The sequence below is a fragment of the Fistularia commersonii genome, chromosome 9 (genome assembly GCF_037954325.1).
Source record: "Fistularia commersonii isolate RoL2024-O1a breed Wild chromosome 9, RoL_Fcom_v1.0, whole genome shotgun sequence".
Lineage (NCBI taxonomy): Eukaryota > Metazoa > Chordata > Actinopteri > Syngnathiformes > Fistulariidae > Fistularia > Fistularia commersonii.
Genome location: NC_141292.1, coordinates 17,987,911 through 18,009,467, shown reverse-complemented (window position 1 = coordinate 18,009,467; position 21,557 = coordinate 17,987,911). Strand labels below are relative to the sequence as shown.

At 46.2% G+C, this 21,557-nt stretch overlaps 1 protein-coding gene across 1 annotated transcript; it reads right to left on the bottom strand.

Moving 5' to 3' along the window:
• Window positions 1-428: 428 nt before the first annotated feature.
• On the bottom strand, window positions 429-18,719 carry LOC147231505 (anoctamin-9-like). Its single transcript, XM_086153132.1, has 23 exons — window positions 18,563-18,719; window positions 17,084-17,140; window positions 16,756-16,878; window positions 16,503-16,642; window positions 16,219-16,336; window positions 13,615-13,694; window positions 13,283-13,417; window positions 12,823-12,916; window positions 12,304-12,364; window positions 12,108-12,190; window positions 11,898-12,002; window positions 10,902-11,066; window positions 7,613-7,649; window positions 7,408-7,519; window positions 7,160-7,214; window positions 6,941-7,038; window positions 4,899-5,074; window positions 4,092-4,244; window positions 3,825-3,969; window positions 3,629-3,751; window positions 1,394-1,484; window positions 1,184-1,296; window positions 429-1,086 (listed from the first exon to the last, which is right to left on the bottom strand). The coding sequence occupies exons 1-23, from the start codon at window positions 18,569-18,571 to the stop codon at window positions 1,053-1,055; spliced, it is 2,307 nt and encodes a 768-aa protein (XP_086009258.1). The 5' UTR covers window positions 18,572-18,719; the 3' UTR covers window positions 429-1,052.
• Window positions 18,720-21,557: the final 2,838 nt, after the last annotated feature.

The window sequence follows — 21,557 nt, the reverse complement described above, 5'->3', positions numbered from 1 at the left end:
ACTATTACACTGTTATTACACTATTACACTGTTATGTTTTCCTGAGTGACACCAGAATAGAAACTAGTGCCTCAAGGCTCATTTATATTCCTGTTAATCATGAATTAATTCCCTTTTAAATCAGAAAAGTAGACTCTTATTTTTCTGGATTTTTTTTTTAAATGTATTATATTTATTTTTGTTACAACTGAATGAAATGATGAAACTGTATGAAGTAAAGTTCTCTGCCACTCCCCAGTGGACGCACCAGTCATTACACTGTTATTACACTATTACACTGTTATTACACTGTTATTACACTATTACACTGTTATGTTTTCCTGAGAGACACCAGAATAGAAACTAGTGCCTCAAGGCTCATTTATATTCCTGTTAATCATGAATTAATTCCCTTTTAAATCAGAAAACTAGACTCTTATTTTTCTGGATTTTTTTTTTAAATGTATTATATTTATTTTTGTTACAACTGAATGAAATGATGAAACTGTATGAGGTAAAGTTCTCTGCCACTCCCCAGAGGACGCACCAGTCATTACACTGTTATTACACTATTACACTGTTATTACACAATTACACTGTTATGTTTTCCTGAGTGACACCAGAATAGAAACTAGTGTCCATCTTTGAAGGAGGTGAAGGTGTGTTGGAGTCCGATGTCACAATGTTGCATGTCATTTGAACCAATGTCCATAAAGATAAAACCGGAAAAGGGATCAAAGGGAAAAGAGACTTTTCAATGAGATCAGATAAAAAAAAAAAAAAAATGTAATTTCAAAATGTTAAATTCAAAGGGAATAGAGGTTTTACATATAGATGGAACAGAAACAGGGCCTTTGAATTGAGATCAAATGGAAATTTACATTGAAATTTACATGATCTCATTTACAAAGAGATCAAAGTTCTAAACTGAAATCAGCTGATTTTTTTGTTTACATTTTCACAAAACCTTAAGTGATAAAATAAAGTAAAAAATACTCTCAAGGTAAAACACAAAGAAGACGCACTAGTTTGTTATCACTTTTCGGGACGCTTTTGCTGCCGGCCGGCGGAGCTCAGACTTCTGTTGAACAGGTGCGTTTCATTTCCCTGAGAGAGATGGAAAACTAAATATATTTAATTCAAAAACAAGAAAACGGCTACGGTAGATTCGAGATACTTTGGCATCGGTTACCACCAAACTCACCACAGCTCCTCCTTCAGCCGCTCCATCTTGTCCTGCAGACGCTCGTTCTTGAACCTTATGGGGTTGTCGGGCACGAACCAGGCGGCCACGAACTTACACACCACCACCACGTGCTGACACACACACACACACACACACACACACACACACACACACACGTGTCACACTTGGTCATATGGAGTATGGAGGAGGTCCCTTGCAGCAACGCACCTCAAAGATGATGACGAAGGCCAGGCGAACTGCGAGAACCAACCAGAACTGGGACGTCAGGGTGTAGTCCTCACTGCGGTAGTCTCTGTACCTGCACACACACACACACACACACACACACACACACACACACACACACACACACACGTTAACATACACATGAAACGAGATCGTAAACACATACGCGTGCATGCAAACGTGTAGCAAGAAGCCACACACACAAATGAGACCGTACACACTTCGTGTGCACGCGCACACAGAAAGTGAGAAGCCATACACACACACACACACAAAATAAATGAGACCGCAAACACACACGCATGCGAGCAGCCATACACACACACGCGTGAACACATATTAACACACATGAAACAAGAGTTCATAATACACACGCTAAGCAACACACACACACACATATGCCGCAACACATGTGCACAGACAAGTGACCATACACACACAGATACAGACCACACACACACAAAATCAGAAGCCACACACACACACACACATTAAACAAGACCATACTCACACCACAAATATTGAGATAATACAATAATATCCACACACACACACACGCACAAACACACGCGCATGTGCACACAATTAGAGACCATAATGTGTGCGTGTGCGCACACACACACACACACACACACACACACACGCGCGCGCGCGCACCCGCCCACACACAGACACACACACACATTTTGACTTTTTTCTTTCTGATCTCATGGTTTCTTAAAAATTCCAGAGTTGTTTATTCTGCATTTTGTGTTCTATTTTGAAAATCTGCTGTTTTTACCTCCTAGAATTTAGAGTTTTTTATTCATTTGGAATCAAAATAAGAACTAGATCAAAAACTAGAACTAGACCTGGAACTACAACTGGAGCTGGATAGAAACTAGTCCAGAACCCTGAACTAGATCTAGAACATGTAACCAGGAAAAGAAGTTGAACCGGATCCAGATAAAGTACTAGAACTAGAGCTGGAGCTAGAAACAGAGCAGGAACTAGGACTACACCAGGAACCAAACCTAGCACCAAAACAGGAAGTAGAATGAGATGGTGGGAACTAGAACTAAGACAGAAACAAGAACAAGAACTAAGACTAGAACAGGAAGTAGAATCAGATCTGGTAAAGGAACTAGCAACAGACTAGAACAGGAACTAGAGACACTCCAGGAAGAGGAACCTGTCATTGAACTAGAAGAAGAACCATCAATAGAAATAGAACAGGAATTAGAACCGGAACTTGCAGTCGGACGTAAACAAGAACTACTACGAAAAAAATGAACCAGAACTGGAACAGGGACCCTGACCTAGAAAGAACATGAACCAGACATGTAACCAGATACGGAAGCTGAACAGGAACGTGATAAAGGACCTGAAACTAGATCTAGAATTGGAGATAGGGCAGGAACAACAACTAGCACTCAAAAGATACTAGAATGAGAACTAAAAGCAGAGCAGGATCTAGGTCTAGAAAAGGGAGTAGTAACAAACCAGAACATGAACTACACATGTGACAAGATGTTTAACAGGAACTAGATGCAGAACTAGACCTAGAACTATAGCTGGCACTAGAGCAGGAACAGGAACAGGATCCCAATAATAACAAAACTAACACAGAAACTAGAAATAAAATGGGGACTAGAAACCGGAACAGGAACTTTCAATAGATCTAGAACAGGACCAGAACTGGAAAAGGGACTATAATTAGAGCTGGAACAGTGACTAGCGGTAGAACTAGAACTAGACCTAGAAAAGGAACCAGTAATACAACTAGACCAGGAACTGGAATAGAACTACAACGGGAACAGTAACTTCTAATAAAATTAGAAGAACCTGAGTAGAATTAAAATTGTGACTAGAAATAGAACAGGAACTAGACCATAACTTGCAGTAGTCTGTAGTAGAAGAACTAGAAATACAAAATGAACTCTAACTGGAATAGGAACCCTGAACTAGATCTAGAGCCTGAACTACACATGTAAGTGGAAAAGGAACTTAAACAGGAACTGGATGACGAACTAGAAGTAGACCAAGAACTACAGCATGACTATGACTAGAAAAGGAAAAAGAATAGGAACTACTGACTCAACTATAACAGAAAACCAACAACAGAACAGGAACCAGAAGCTGAAAAGAAGCTTGAACTGAGAACAGGGACTAGAATTAGAACAGGTACTAGAGACACAACTAGACCAGGAACTGGGACAGAAACCGGAGGACACAGACCTGCACTCTGTCATGGTGATGTTGTTCTCCGTCACCATTTGTTTGGGCAGGAAGTCACTCTGGACGGCCGGGTGTGTCATGGAGGCCACTGCTAGTGTGTCATTGATGTAGCCCTGCATGCAGCTAGCACAGACAGGAGAGTTTAATCAGGACGCCCCCCCCCCCCCCAGAACCGTAAAGGTCAAAGGTCACTGACTGTGTGTTCCAGGATCCAGTGGCACAGGGCCCATAGCGGTAACGGTACACCAGGCGGGGGATGAAGTCCGAAGAGATACCAATGACCAAGCCATTAGCGATCACCGCTAGCACGCCGATGACCTCAAGAACCTTGGTCCAAATTCCTGCAAACACACCCACACGATGATTTTGGCGAGCTAATTAAGTAGTAACAACCCAATCTTAACATCAGGATCTAAATCAAATGACCTCTGACCCCCGGTCCCCATGCGAGGATGACACCCACCAATGTCATTGGTCTTCCTGGGCACCAGGCGGCGCTCCAGACGCACCATCTTGATGGCGTCCAGGCGGATCTCAAAGATGTTGTTCAGTAAGGCAAGCAGCGGGGCAAGGGGAAACGCTGCTACAAAGATGGTGGTGAAGCTGAACTGGACCACTGTGGGGCAGGCAAGGGGGCGGGGGGGGGTTGCAGAACATCGATTGGCTCGTTTGATTTCAAGAACGATTGCTCAACATTAGTTCACTCTGTCTTCGGTCCGCTAAAGTTATTATAAAATCATCACTAGGTGACTCAACGTTGGTAGACCTGAACTAGAACTACAACTAGACCTAGATCTGCAACTAGAACATGAACTAGTCACCAACTTTTCCCGCAAGCTGACTCGAGGCTGACTGACTGGAACTGGAACAGGAACTTGAACTGGAATTAGTCCCTGACTCCGATCATACAATCATAGCAAACCACCTTGAGACTGGGGCAGGAACTAAAACGAGAAGTGGGACTACAACAGGAACTAGAACTCAGACTAGATCATTGACCAAACCAAGAACCAGATCAGGACCTAGAAATAGATCTGAAAATTGGAACTGAAACAGGAATGTTGCCCTCTGCCTCAGACTGAACCATTTCCAGGAAAGTTCCATACATTCAGAAGAGCTTTGCACTCGCACAATATCAGCCAATCAGGGAGTGACATTTTCTTTAAAGGTTCTTTGTCCAGTTAGTCAGCTAACATCATGCTAACTAGTGGGCAACTTTTCCTCGTGCTATCATATGAGCTAACAGTGCAGAGCACAACAGTGGACCAACCCATTTCCAGGAACTCATTGAACAGGCTGAAGGCATTGCTGTCAGCCAGGTGGTAGTTGCTCAGCCAATCCTGGAGCTGACAGGTGTCACACGGTTCGAGCAGCCCCTTCTCGTTGCAACACGCCTCATGGGACACAGTCTCTGATGTCTTCCCACGGATGAGGCTCTTCACCCAGCTAGAAGGTAGGACAGGAAGTCTGTCAGGACACATGGCCCCTGGAGGCGGGGCTTATTTTTAGCCAGTCACAGCTATTTCTCGATGATTTTCAATTGATTTGCAACATTGTTCAGTGATAGCATGCGGATAAAGGTTGTACAGTGATCCTCAGGTCAGGACTCTGTGGTCCAGCCACGCCTTGGACCACTCCTTTTGAGACAGCAACATTTGCATTCTGGCCACAGAAGACTAGTGGCTTGAGAGAGGAGTCACAGAGGTCATCATTACTAATCTGGGGGTACCTTCACTGAACAGAGGAGGGGGGCCTCCAACATGAATCTTTCACCTACATACAACGCCATGCCGAGAACACATACCTGATCCATCTGCACCTTACAACTCACCTGGAGAGGCCAACGGCCCAAAAAACTGCCTGTGCAGATTCCAACTCAGGTGAGTCCCTGCAATTGGTACCTTTGTTCCCCAAATGACATGTCAGCAAGGTAACCCTTTTCTAGCCTAGTTTCTGTAAATCACTAATTGACTTAACAAAGCCTCTGAATTCGGACCAACCACCCCGGCAGTTACATACAACACACTCCCCCTAAGTTTGTTAGAGATAGGGAACCCTCTTGGACAAGAGAGGGAACATCTTCAAGAGAAAGAATCAAGTCCACTTGCTGCTGCTTCTTCTTAGTTCCCACCGTCCTTTACTGGAATTCCCTGCCTTCTGCTGCCCCGACTGCCTCTGCTGGGCTCAACCCAGTCACTTCCCTGATGCCCTTGAGCCAGGACATAGGGGGGGTGCCCTCTCTTGCCTGTGATGACTATCTTCTCCAGTCAACTGCGTCCAATCACCTGTCCAAAAAAAGATAGTGTCTGCTTCTTCATGGAGATCCAAAGCATCTGCCCATTCCCAGATTTTATAGCATCCAGGTGTTGGTCCATTCTTCTGTCCATGGTATCTGCAGTCCTCTGTGGTGACTCCACATCTCAGAAGCATCCACCCTCTTCTCAATTGGTTTTGTTAATGGTCCAGGTTTCCAGACATAGCAGAGGGAAACATAGTTCCATCAAGTAGCCTCAGCTTGAGAGCCAAGCTGATCCTTTGGCTCCTCCAGATGTTTGCCATCTTCTGCTGATTCTCTTGCTGTAGGGTAGGCGAACTCATCTACTTCCTGGACACTGTGAACCATGAAGGCACTCATCCCTTACCAAGTACACCATCTCCAGCAGCATCTTCTTGCTGCTGCAAATGAGTTTTGTCGTCTGCAAATCTGAGATTCTTCAGGCTCCCCGCCTCCTTGGGTTCTGCATAGATACTCCATGGCGGGGGTGGCAGAGTATAACCTTGCTCCTCTCTCGTTGTGGGTATTTTAAAGGGTATATAGTGTAATAGAGGTGTAATAAAAGCTACAAAATATAAAAAGGCTATGATAAAGGTTATAAAGTGGTAACAAAGGTATAAGAGAGTATGAAAGTCGTACTAAAGGTCATATAGTTTAATTAAGTGGTACTGAGGATGTAAGTTTTTACAGTGTAATAAAGGTGTGATAAGTTATATAATGTAATAAAGGTGTAATACAGGTGTAACAAATATAGTAGTGATAATAAGGGCGTAATAAAGTTGGAGTAGCAATAAAGTTTAATAATGTGTATACAGTGGTAATAGGGATGTAATGAATGTATATAGTGGTAATAGAGGTTTAATAGAGGTTATTTATGATAAAGTCATAGAGTGGTATTGAATGGCACATGTGTAATTCAGGTGTGCTAAAGTTCACAAAGTGTAATAAACATAATGAAGACGTAATTGTAGATATGTAGTGTTATACGATTGTAATAAAGATTACATGGTGTAATATACTTATATAGTTGTACTCACGGCACCACAAACTCAAATAGGTTGTTGAGTGTCTGTTTGAGCAGCATGATGATGGCCATCTGGATGAAGAGGTCCGTCAGACACCCGCTAGGGTGACACTGACAGAGAAGACCATAAACAAACACAACCCCAGTTGGAGATTAGTCCACCTGCTCTGTGGAGCTGGTCCGAGTTCCACCGCTAGCATCTCCTGCTCCCGGGTATCGGCAGAGAACTCACCTCCTCCAGCCTCCACTTGCTGATCCGGACATAGTCTCCTGGGTGGCCATTGATTCTGAGACACCACAAGAAACGGCAGAAGCTTCTGACAACCATCTGGATCCAGACGGAACGTCAAGATATGGGAAGGAGGCGGAGAACATGGAGAGAACCCGGGCAGGAGAACATGGAGAGAACAGACGGAGAGAACCCAGGAAGGAGAACATGGAGTAAACCCAGGCAGGAGAACATCAAGTCGGGATTCTGACCTGCCGAGGAAGAAGGCCACGTAGAAGAGTGAGGAGAAGAGGGTGAAGAACTGGAAGGTGAACATCTTGACGGTGAAGCTTCTCTCGGTGGCAGCGAAGGAGTTGGTCTTCTCTGTGAAACACACACACACACACACACAAACACACACTCCTGCTTCAGAACTGCTGTCCAACTCTGAAGGAAGTTCTCAGCTGATGTTCTCACCGATCTCACAGAGCTTCAGGGACACCACCCGGTTCACCTGGGGGGGGGGGAGGGAGGGGTAAAGACGGCGTCACATCCAGTTCCGGTGTCCCACTGATTCTAAACCTTTAACTTTGTCAGAAAATGGCACTGACATCATGCTAACGCTAAAGGTATGTCAAGCTAATGTCAAAGAGACATCAAGTTAAGGCGAATGAAACATCAAACTACGGTTGCAGAAAGGTCAAGCTAACATCAAACAGAAGTCAAGCTAATGCTATAGAAATATTGAGCTAATGGCAGGGAGACTTTAAGCTAGCGTTAGTGATGCAGTGAACAATGTAATAGGCAGAAAAAATTGTCCAGTGGACTTCAAGAGCAATTCTGCAGGCTGGGGAGGGCAGAAAAGTCTCTAAAACAGAAGAAGGAGAAGATAGATACCAAGTGAGCTCAGTTCACTGAGGACCCTTACAGGTTTTCCAAAACTGTCGGAGGAGGCAAGATCTGGAAGATTGATCAGCCCTAAGGAAGTTGTAAAGGAGTTCCTTAAGTGACACCCTCAGACACCAAGCCTGTAGTGCCACTCAAAGATCAGCAAAGCTGCTGAAACTCCTGAGGAAGAGCTTGGAACCAACGTGGAGAGAAGTCCAGGGCATTGTACAGAGAGCCCGTTTGGTGTCTACCCAAGGTACAAGTGGTATACCAAATAAAGTACACAAGAGATGTCCGATGCTCCTTTGCAGGTTATGGAAACTGTTGTGGAGGACACGGAAAAGGTATCATTCCAAGAAGCCTCTCCAATAAGAGGTGAAACGCCCTCAGATGAAGAAATCCAAGCCCAGTTGCCATGACAAGAGAATTCAGACAAGTATTCACCATGACTTGGTTGACTGGGAACCTCCACAGACATCATTCATCATTCCATCGTCCTGGGAAAAAAAACAGAGGGTGTTTGGTTCCAAAAGAAATGGATTCCTCGGACAACAGCCAGTTCCAAACCATTTCTCTCCTAAGTATGGAACACAATATATTCTCTACTGGCAAAAGGAGGCCCACCTACAAGGTAGGGATATCAACACATCAGTCCAGAGGGACGTCATCTCAGGTTTCTCTTGATGCTTGGAACATACTGGGGTCCTTGACAGAGGCCATGGAAAGCAAAGGAAATATAGCTCAACCTGGCCAATGCATATGGGTCAATCCCTCCCGGCCTTATTAGCATGGCTATGGAGTACAACCAGATCCCCACCACATCAGGGGAATGGTTACTGGGTACCTCGAAGGATTCAAGGTACGGAAATGGGAATCATAATGGGCTGCACCATCTCCCCCCATCCTGGTTGTCATGAGAATGAACCTGCTCATAGAGGCTGCAGGAAAAGACTCCAGAGGGCCATTAATGGAATCCGGTACCCACCGACTGCAAATAAGAAGCTTTATGGACAACCTCACCACAACAACTTCAACCCATGTGCAAGCAAGATGGATCCTGAAGTTACTTGATGATGTGACAATGTGGGCTTGGATGAAGTTCAAGCCAAAGAAATCAAGACAAAAAGTGACCGGCAAGTTCCAGCTGCAAGTCCAGTGGGAAAAAACACCATCAATTTAGGAAACCCAATCAAGTGACTAGGAAATGGTACAAAGCATCTCTGACTGACTGATGCAATGTTTCCAGGATGGAGAAACAGATTGAAGAATGGCTGAGTAACACTGAGCGGTTGGGATTACCAGGAAAGTCCAAGGCCTTGCTCTTCCAGCACAGTCTGCTAACAAGACTCCTGTGGCTCCTAACAGTCTACATAGTGCCTTTGACAACAGTAGAAGGAGTTGCGAAGAGAGAGAATAAATATCTTCGCAAGTGGCTAGGCATCCCATCAAGCTTCACATAAGTAGGGCTATACATCAGGTCTGGCCGGTTGCAACTACGACTATCATCAGTAGTTAAAGTGCTCAAGGTGGCAGGATTGCGGTGATGTTCCAAGACTCCACTGATGAAAAGTCAGAAGTGCAGGCATTTCTATGAGATCAGGACACTAATGGGCAGCTGACAAATCAGTGGCACAAGCTGAAAGTACACTGAAGCTGAAGGACATCACTGGAAACCCTTACGCAGGGAGGCAAGGACTCTGACCCACCAACATCGGGTGGTGGGGAAAAGCAGATCCAAAGAAGAGGAGAGACATGACCCAAGCCATGGGCTGACACCTGGAGGCAGAAAGGCACAGGTCCAGGGCTGTCCATCTTGGATCACAAGGAGCCTGGGCGAAGTGGGACCTGCTGAGGAGGAAGATCCCGTGGCCTGAAATTTGGAGACTGGAGCTCTTTTGCACCTCCTTCATGCTCTGTTCAGTGTATGATTTTCACCCTTTCATCACCAACAAACCTCCACAGATGGGGAATGAGGGAGGACCCATTGTGTAGACTATTCGGAGGCAGTACAACAACTGGCAGGACGCAAGACAGCTGTTAGTCAGAAGGAGATACAGATAGCCCCATGACAAGGTGCACGATCTGAAAGCAGACAGAAGAAGTATCAGACCATTATGAGGCCAAGACCATCCATACAGTTTGTTAGAGATGGGCAGGAACCAATAGCTCCCAGGAAGACAAGGAAGATCCTCCTCCATGCAGCACAACCTTAGGAGATGCGGGTGGACTAAGGAGACTACTCCCTCCCCAGGTAGTGCAAACATTGCTGTGGCCAGATGTGGTCTTCTGGTCTGAGGAGGCAAGGAAGACCACCCTGATGGAGCTGACTGTCCCTTGGGAAGATGGATGCAAGGAGCCTCCAAGTATCAGGACCTTGTTGGACAGTGCAAAGACAAAGGATGGGCAGACTCGGCTACTACCAGTCGAGGTCGGGTGTGGAGGTTTTCCAGAAGGGAGAGGAAGGCGGCTGCCTGGAGGGTAGCGCAGGCAGCAGTAGGAACATCTTGAAGACAACATCTTCAATTGGCTGAAAGCTACAGTCATGCAGATGTGACTGAGTTAGAAGGTGTCAAAGTAGATGACGTTCTGGTGAACAAATATGGCGCTACATGCTGCTACCACTTGCCAGTTACGAACATGTACTCTTTGTATGCGCATGTCTGTTTGTTGTACAGACATTGTATCGTTATTATTATAAGAAACGGTGGACAGTGTAATAACACTGTAACAAACATGACTAAAGATGTAATAACAGTGTAATAACAGTGTAATAACACTAACACTCGTGAACACAGTAATAACACAAATAACAGAACAGAGATTAAACATGGTAACAAATCCCTCCTCAGGACATCGAACTTTCTCCTGGGCTAGTTACCCGGGTCATGACCTGGATGGTGATGTAGTGAAGGATGGCGCCCAGGATCACCGCCACTATGTTGCTGTGGTCCTTCAGCAGCTCCCAACTGCTCTGGGACATCAGGGGGGCGGCGACCACGCGGAACACCACCAGGGCGTGGGCCAGGCCGATGATCAGCATCAGCTGACAAAACACACACACACACACACACACACACACACACACACACACACACACACAGGTGATTGTATTTAATTTGGCTTTTTTTTTGTTGAGTACATGCTTATTCGTGGCATATGTATTTATGTTAACCAAATAAGGTTCGGAGCGGGCGCTGAGCTATGACGTGATCAGTTCAAATGTGTATAAAAGTAAAAACTGTTGGTTACTGATTCAGTAAAGGACGGAGCGAACACACTGTTTTCTACCGTCGTCAACAGTAAACACGCATACACTCGTTCTTCCCGTCTTATAAATGACTGAATACTTTGGCAAATACTTAAAGGGAACTTTAGCCACTACAGGCGCTTCGGGTTCAAATGCATAAGACAGTGTGTGTGTGATGCTGTGTTTGTTTTGCTATGTGTGTGTTAATTTGTGCATTTTACTGTGCATGTCTGTTTGGATAGTAAGTGTGTGTTTGTGTGTATTGCACAGTACTTGTGTGTTTGATACTATGCGTGTGTATATGTTTGTGCATGTGTGTGTATTACTGTATGTGTGTTAAGAATAAGAACAACTTTATTAATCCCGAAGGAAATTGTTGTGCCAGAGTTACAGAAAATATAACAGTAATAAATAATAAAAAGAAAAGGCAGAATTAGAAATAAAAATAAACTATAAAGTGTCTCAGTGAAACTATAAAGTGTCTTAGTAAACAAGTGATTACTGAGGGTGTGTGTGTGTTTGTGGTCACTACGAGTGGGACCAGGATGTGTGTGTGTCTGTATGTTGCTTTGTGTGCCTGTAAATGTGTGTGGTTCTATATGTGTGTGTGTGTGTGTGTGTATTCACCATGAGTGTGACAAGCACCAGCACCAGTGTGCTCCTCAAGTATGAATGTCTGAAGTGTTTGGGTTGACACGCCGGATCGTTGACGATCTCCAGGATCAGCTCCTCCTGACCAGGCGCACACACACACACACACACACACACACACACACACACACAGTGAGCCCTGAGGAGCAGCAGTTGGAGGTGCTGGAGATGCTGGAGGAGACTTACCTCCTCTTCGCACCAGTCATAGACCTTCCACCTGGACACGTACCGGGCGCGGTGCCTTTTCCACAGTTCTAGGAACAAAGTGGCTGCACACACAAACACACTGAGGTCACCTCATCTTTCCCCGGTTACCCCGGTAACCCCGGTGACCTCGGTGACCCCGGTGACCCCGGTGACCCCGGCCGGCGGCAGCACTCACCCCAAACCGCCATGAACATGGCGAAGGCCACAGTGCCCTCGTTATCAAAGAGGTGACTCATCTGAAGGGACACACACACACACACACACACACACACACACACACACACATACATACACACACACATTTAGCACACATTCTCCTGATTCTAACCCCATCCTACGGTTCTCCCGCCATCGATGACATGCATTCTGGAATGTCTGTGAGAACCTTCAAGAACCCTGGTCAGGAGCCAATCACAGCTGAGCCCAGGGGAGGGGCGGAGCTTAACCAGGACTCGGCAGCTGTCAATCATCCACCCATTTCCCCCCCATTCACAGAGAGAGAACCCAGGCAGGACTTTCTAAATCCATCCACAGAGAGCGACGGTTAGCGTTGAGTGTTAGCATTGACCCAAGGCATGCTAAACTGAACCGGTTACCTAGTTCTGCCGGTAACCAACACAAATAAGTATCGACCCAGGTGTCTGGCGAGCTGCATCGAACGATTCTGTGCACTAACGGAAGTCTAAGTGTCTACCTTGGCGTAGATGCAGGTGTCGGACAGCTGCCAAACACTGCAGCGGTTGTCACAGCGGGGACACATGACAATGTTGGACTCGCATACCTCCGTTCTGAGGACACAAAACCAGAAACATCTGCCGGGTCACCTGGTGGAACCTCAGGCTCTCAGGGCCGTGGACCTACATGGTCCGGATCAATAATCAATAAGTCAAATTCTGATGAAGGAAGGTTGATGGCTCTGACAGTGATACTAGCTTGTTTTGTGGTTTCTATGTAGCATTTTCCAAAGGTCTTTGTGCTGATGCCCACAGAACATCTGCAGGACATCTGTGAAATGTCCAGATGTTTTTGTGGCCTTCGGCACAGATGGCGACTATCAAGTCAGAAATGGTACCCCTTGAAATTAGCATTAGAAACTATTGGCTAATTTGTCAGGTGAGCCCTGGTGCAGAAACAAAGGGTCGGAGGCAACTCACATGAGTGGACTGGTGTTGCAGAGGCTGAATCCATACAGGAAGACCAGGGATCCCAGGATGGAGGCAGGTACCAGCAGGCGGGTGTACCAGCCCAGCCACAGGTAGTACAGCGCCACCTTCTCCCCGAAATAGCTCCTGCAGCCAGGCATGCCAGTTTCAGACACTGGGACCAAGTTTGGGAACGCACCGTATGCTTAAGACCCCCAACGATTTAACGGTGTATCATGAGAGCCGCATGCTAACGTGCCGCAAGCTGAATTGGTGTGGTACTCAAAGACTTGGCGTTCTGCAGGGCCTTCTTGGCGCTACGGTTGACCCGCCGGCGGACTCACCTGATGGTGCTGAAGGGCTGGCACATGCACAACCCCGACCATCGAGCCCATGTTTTGCTCAGCTCCTCCTGCTCCTCTCTCTGAACATTAGGGGACATCGAGATGGGCACAGAAATCCAGATATGAAAAATAAGGTTATATAACAGATCCTTGTTATCACATGATCCATTGATAGTACTGATCAATATCCAGTATGTCAAAGAGCTGATCTGAACCTCCTCTCTGCGCTTCTTCTAGACCTCACACCGGGCAGCTCCATCCTCAGCATCCTTCTACCCAGATCTTTACCATCGTTCCTCTGTCCATGTCCAAACCAGACACCATGGCTGCTCCCACCTCCATCTTCTACAACTTTCATTTCATATCTTATCTTTCCATCTGGCTGATGCTCTTTTATCACCCCTGACACTTTTCTCCACCGGTTCCAACCTACTTACACACATTTACCCACCTTCCTTATTGCTCTGGACTGTTGACCCTCAGTACTTAAAACTCCTCCACCTTCTTCATCTCCACTCCCTGTAGCTTCAAGTTTCACTTGGGTCCTTCTTATTCGCACGGATGTATCCTGTCTTGCTGCAGCAAACCTTCATCCCCCCTTTCCAGGGAATACCTCCACCTCTCTAGATGTTCCCCAACCTGCTCCCTGCTCCAGATCACAAAGTCATCTGCAAACATCCTTTAGAAATAATATGGACGAATTGGAAGCGCTCATCAGAATCCAGAAGCAGCACTGAGTATCATGTTGTATCGTTGTTGTGCAGTATCGTGTTTCACTGAACAGATAATGGGACTATTCCTGGATTCCATGTAGTTCAAGCAGCAAGAAGAAAGGAAAGCAAGGAGGGGCCATGCTTGTTATCTCCAGGTGGTGCCAACCGGGATATATCTCTGTTGAAGAGCGTGTCTGCAGCCCAAACATCGAGCTTGTTGCCTTTGGACTTTGGCCATTTTATCTGCCAAGGAAATGTACGGTTCTTATCACTATCACTATTGCCATTCCTCCACCTGGGAACGCTGAGGCAGCATGTGACATAATTTGTTCTGCAACCACGGATCATCAAACAAATCAACACCAGAACCTTCCTCACCATCACAGATGATTTTAATCATGTCTCTCTCCTCAACACTTACTTCGATTCCACCAGTTGACTTTACATCACCACTGCAAGCAAGACGGGGCACTGAGCTCCTCCCTGATGTAGTCCCACTTCCACCTTGAACTTCTCTTCGGTCACATCAACAGCACACCTCACCGCTATCTCACAGCTGACATACATCCGTCAAACATACTTCTCAGCCACTCCAGGCTTCCACATATAACCATAGTTCCTCTCTCTGCACCCTGTTGTATGCTTTTCCGCAGTCTACTAAGGAACAATGCAGCTCCTCCTTCTGTGTACTTCTCTACTCACATTATTAAAGCAAATACACCATCTGTAATACTTCTTCAAAGCAAATACTGCGTCTGTTGTACTCGTTCTAGGCATGAAACCACACTGCTGCTCACCTCTGGCCTTGGGCTATCTCCACTACTCTTTCCCATACCTTCATTGTTTGGCTCATCCTTTTTACTCCCCTATAGTTGCTACAACTCTTCATGTCTGCCTTGTTCTCCACCTGCTCGCGGATGTTCCTGGGATATAAGGATTCGAAGCACCGCCGAAGCCTTTCAGTGCTGACCTTATGTCCACTGTTTGACGCTTTTTGTCTCTTTATCTGCTCTTCTTACCACTGGTGAGTAGGCGGAAGCAAGCAGTATGGAGAGATTATCAGTAGAGCCAAGAGGGTTACAACTTTATAGGCATCAGGGTTTAGTTCCAGACCCCTGCTCAAAATTTTCCAGTGTATTCCTAGCATGTTCTGTGGCTGAGGATGCTAGGATGAGGAACAGTTTTGGGAATTCTCTCAAGAGAAAGGAGGGAGTTCAAAGTCTACCATCATCTGTCCCTCTGTGTTCCTATCCTGGAGACCAAACCTGCCCTCACTTCTTCATCACTTCTATTTCCTGCACTGATATGTCCGATGAAGTCTGCACCAATTCCCACTCTCTCAGCTCTGGGCACATTCTGCATCACTTCATCTAGCTCATTCCAGAACATCTCCTTCTCGTCTAACCAACATCCCACCTGAGGGGCGTAGGCACGAACAACATTAATAATAATAATAATGATTTATTAATCCCTTGTGGGGAAATTTATCCTCTGCAATCAACCGACCATGGATGAACCATGAGCAGGGGGCTAGACGTCCACCAGTGCCACACTAAGAGGAGCCGGAAATCGAACCAGGAATATTTGGTTCCAAAGAAAATTGTTCTACCTTCTCCACCACGCCATCCCACACCTTCAGTTGAGCATCACACTGTCCACTTCCAGCTGCAGATTCAAAAGTCTATCAGACTTATGAGTCAATGTCCACCGGTACCCTGAAGGTCACCTGCACCAACGGCACCATATGCTGGATGCCACAACATTCTTCTTCTTCTTCTTCAACATTCATTCTTTACGCAACATTCTGCATCTACCCAAGCTCAGCTCAAGGTGAACCCTGGCTCCTGCCCTCCTGAAGATACCCGCGGTTCCGTCGGGAAGCCGTTCTCACCTTGTGGAGGCAGAAGATGGTCTCAAAGATGTTCTTCTTCAGTAAGTCTGTCAGGTTCTCATTTACACCCCCGGTGTTGATGAAGGTGTTATGGAGGATGAAATGGATGACTCGGATCCTGAGAAGATGCCAAACATCTAACAAACGCTGTGGGGAACATCTAACAACGATGGTAAAATACAGCCGACCGAGAACAAAGAACTTCTGAAGGAAGTTCTAATCCCAGGAGCTTCTGCTCAAATGGAGAACGTCACAATGTGTGTGTGTGTGTGTGTGTGTGTCACCTGGTAGCCTGGGAGACGCTCCCCCTCACATCTCCACACCAGTTGCAGGAATCGGAGACCTTCAGCAGGTACTGGTAGTCTCTGAAGGCCTCGTCCGGGGCCTGGAGCCCAAAGAAGACCTTATCTTCACGCTCTATCTTCTGAAATATGGAGAGGGTAAGATTGGAGGAACATCTGACAGATGCTTGAGGAACATCTAACAAAAACTGGAGGGACACCGAACATCTCAATGGGCGAGGGTAACATGACTCACGGTAACTTTGATGTTCTTCTCCTCAAGCTGCCCAATGAAGCATCTCTGCCTTTGAGCCTTCGATTCGGAGAGGTCCTCCATCTTCGGGGCAACCAGAACGAGGTCACACGTGCTCTGGGACACCTGGAGGGGGGCAAAAGCTGGAGAAACATCTGACATACACTCGAGGAACATCTAACAAACATTAGAGGAACATCTAAGAGAGACTTGAGGAATATCTACAAGATGCTGAAGGAACATCTGACCAACGCTGGAGGAAAATCTAACAAGCCCAGGAAGAACATCTCCATGGCCATTAGTCATAACAGGTTATGAACAGTAGACTCACATGAGGGAACAACAGCGGCTTGGAGGGATCTTCTCCCTCATGCATCTCAAAGTTCTCCTGCAGGACACAACGGCAGCAAGGTCAGAGGTCGCGTGACCTTGTGGAGGTCTGCATCAAGAATCTGCAAATATCCTGATCATCTCATGAGGAATGTTATGTTGGGAGGTATGAAATGTAGAGCCTCAGTTCAAGAACCACATGGGACCTTCTGCTCTGGGAGAAGAAGGAACCTTTAGTTGGTTTGCTGATGTTTTAAAACCTTCTGTGGATCCAGGCTGAGAAGCGCTGGAGGCCTCAGGTCCAAAAGGCAAGGGCAGGGGTCGGGTTCAATATTTAACCAACAGAGACACTCCAGGGTGAAGGACTGGAACTCCTGGAGAACCAGAAGTTCTGGAGACCAGAACAACAGAACCTCAAATGTCAAATGTTGAAGGAACATCTGACAAATGAGGGAGGAACATCTATGGTACACTTGAGGAATCTAATTAACACAGGGGGAACATCTAACAAACGCAGAAGGAATGTCTGAAGGAACATTTCTCACAAATGTTGAGGGAACATCTAACAAACACTGTAGGAACATCAAACAAACAGAGGAGGCACATCCAACAAATCCTGGAGGAACATCTAACAAACTTTGAAGGAACATCTATGGTTCACTTGAGGAACATCTAATTAACACAGGAGTAATGTCTGAAGGAACATTTCTCAAAAATGCATGACTAAAATCTAACCAATCTGAAGGTACATCTTTCAAACACAGGAGGGACATCTAATATACACTTGAGGAGCGTCTAATAAACTCTGGAGGAGCATCTAACAAACTTTGAAGGAACATCTATGGTACACTTGAGGAACATCTATGGTATACTTGAGGGACATCTATGGTACACTTGAGGGACATCTATGGTACACTTGAGGGACATCTATGGTACACTTGAGGGACATCTATGGTACACTTGAGGGACATCTATGGTACACTTGAGGGACATCTATGGTACACTTGAGGAACATCTATGGTGCACTTGAGGAACATCTATGGTGCACTTGAGGAACATCTATGGTGCACTTGAGGAACATCTATGGTGCACTTGAGGAACATCTATGGTACACTTGAGGAACATCTATGGTACACTTGAGGAACATCTATGGTACACTTGAGGAACATCTAATAAACACAGGAGGAATGTCTGAAGGAACATTTCTCACAAATGCTTGAGGAACACCTAACAAATGTTGAAGGAACATCTAATGTACACTTGACGACAGTCTAATACGGCTGAAGAACATCTTACAAACACTGGAGGAACAAAATTCTGGACAAATTCAACAAACAAATTCAAATTCAAATAACAAATTCTGGATGGACAAGCTCAGAGACGTTCAGAAGACCCGCACTCGTTTCTGCTTCCGGTTCCGGTTCCGGTTCCGCTGCCCCGGCTCTCCCGGCGCGAGCACGCCGCCAAAGGGCGCCCTTACCTCGGCCATGGTTACCGGCGTAGGTCGATGGGTCCACCGGAAGCCGGTCGGGAGCCCGGAGAAGGTGGACAATGAGTAGAAGATGGAGGAGAAGACGAAGAAAGAGGAAAAAAACGCTAAGTCATTTCCGCGTTTAGACCTCAGGTGGGCTTCTGCGGGCGCGAGCTGCACAGGTATAGGGTGCGGCGTGTGACGTCATGTGTTGATGTGTTCAAGGACACCGGGAAGAAAAAGAAAACAAGAACATATACCTCCAATAATAAACAAAATAACAAAACTCTTTTTCTACAATCAAAGGGGAAATTAATCAACTGCTACTGACATTTCCTACCTCCAAGGTATTATGGAAAGGGGTATTTAAATTAAAGTAATGAATTACTTAAATAATATCTGTAATAGAATGGACTTCATTGACATCTAGAGACAGAAAAACCCAAATCAAAAAATGTATACCTGGTCAAACAAGGGCAGCTCTCAGGAGTCGAGGTTGGAATTCTGGTTGATCTCCTCAGACATCGCAAGTGTTTAAAAAAATATATATCTTAAATCATATTCTTCTTTCAGCTTTTCCCTTCAGGGGTCGACACAGCGAATCAACTTTCTCCATCTAACCCTATTCTCTGTACCCTCCTCTCTCACATCAACTACCTTCATGTCTTCTCTCACTACGTCCATAAATCTTCTCTTTGGTCTTCCTCTAGCATCTGTCTACCAATATATTCTCTAACCCTCCTCTCTACATGACCGAACCATCTCAGCCTGGCTACCCTGACCTTCTCTCCAAAACATCTAACATGTGCTGTTCCTCTGATGGACTCATTCCTGATCCTCTCCATCCTGGTCACTCCCAAAGAGAACCTCAACATCTTCATCTCTGCAACCTCCAGCTCTGCCTGCTGTCATTTCGTCATTGTAACCATTTCTTGTAGACCTTTCCTTTCATTCTGCTGACGGTCTTCTATCACATAGTACCCCTGACACTTTTCTCCACCCATTGCAACCTGCTTGAACCCGTCTCTTCACCTCTTTTCCACACTCTCCGTTGCTCCTGAACAGCTGACCCCCAAGTACCTGAAATCCTCCAGCTTCTTGATCTCCAAACCCTGTAGCCTCACCGCTCCACCCAAGTTCCTCTCATTCACACACATATATTCTGTCTTGCTGCGACTAACTTTCATTCCTCTCCTCTCTAGAGCATACCTCCACCTCTCTAGATTTTCCTCTACCTGTTGTCTGCCTGTCACGATGTGCTGGGGCGGACTCTAGCAGGGAACCACACTTCGGGGCAGAGATGGGTTGAAAGCGCTTTTATTTGGTTGAAGTGGCAGAACGGAATGCAAACGGGACGGGTTGCAGACAGAACTTCAGAGGCTGGGCCTCACCAGTACGGGTGGCAGACTGGACGAGATGCAGACTGGACAGTACGAGATGCAGACTGGACGAGTAGCAGACTGGACGGGTTGCGGGAGGGAACAGAGGTCACGCTGGCCGACTGGGCCCGGCCGTGACTCGGGAAGGGAACAGAGGTCACACCTGGGGTCCGGTCCTGGCAAGGAATGAGGTTCGGTCCTGGCAAGGAATGAGGTTCGGTCCTGGCAAGGAATGAGGTCCGGTCCTGGCAAGGAATGAGGTCCGGTCCTGGCAAGGAATGAGGTCCGGTCCTGGCAAGGAATGAGGTCCGGTCCTGGCAAGGAATGAGGTCCAGGTATGGCAGGGCTTCACAGTAGTCTGTGAGGACCACAATCCCCCGGCGCCAGGCAGAGAGTGCCGCTGCCCTTTATAGGGATCTTGATTAGCGGCATCTACTGCAGCTGGCGCCGATTACAATGGGGATCAGCTGTGAACCCTGACACTGCCCCCACTACAGATCACAATGTCATCTGCAAACATTGTGAACGTGTTGCTCAGTGGTAGAGCTTTGCATGTATGAGGTCCTGGGTTCAATCCCTGACATCTCCACTGTAAGTCCCTTTGGATAAAAGCATCTGCCAAATTACTATATGCTATTTTATCATGGTCCATGGAGATTCCTGTCTAACTTCATTTGTCAGCCTGTCCATCACCACTGCAAACAAGAAGGGGCTCAGAGCTGATCCCTGATGGAGTCCCACCATGAACTTCTCTGTTACCCCTACAGCACATCACACCACTGTCTCACAGCTAGCATACATGTCCTGCACCAGTCTAACATACTTCTCTGCCACTCCAGACTTCCTCATACAAAACCAGAGCTTCTCTCTTGGCACCCTGTTATTTGCCTTTTCTAAGTCTACAAAAAAAACAATGCAGCTCCCTCTGGCCTTCTCTGTACTTTTCTATTAGCATTCTCAATGCAAATACTGCATCTGTAGTACTCTTTCTAGGCATAAAGCCATACTGCTGTTCACAGATGCTGACTTCTGCTCTCAGTCTAGTTTCCACTACTCTTTCCCATAACTTCATTGTATGGCTCATCAACTTTATCGCTCTATAGTTGCCGCAATTCTGCACATCCCCTTTATTCTTAAAAATAAGCACCATCACACTTCGTCTCCATTCTTCAGGCATCATCTCACTCTCTAAGATCCTGTTGAATAATCGAGTCAGAAAATCTACCGCTGCTTCTCCTAGATACTTCCACACCTCCACGGGTATATCATCAGGACCAATGGCTTTTCCACTCTTCATCCTCTTCAATGCCTTTCTCACTTCAGTTTTACTTATTTGTGCTACTTTGTGGTCTACAATAGTCACCTCTTCTACCCTTGCCTCTCTTTCATTTTCCCCATTCATCAGCTCTTCAAAGTACTCTTTCCATCTTCCCATCACTCGTCTAGCATCTGTCAATACATTTCCCTCTCTATCCTTAATCACCCGGATCTGTTGTACGTCCTTTCCATCTTTATCTCTCTGTTTTGCCAACCTGTATAGATCATTCTCACCCTCCTTACTATTCAAATGAGCATACAGGTCATCGTACGCCCTTTGTTTTGCCTTTGCTACCTCTATCTTTACC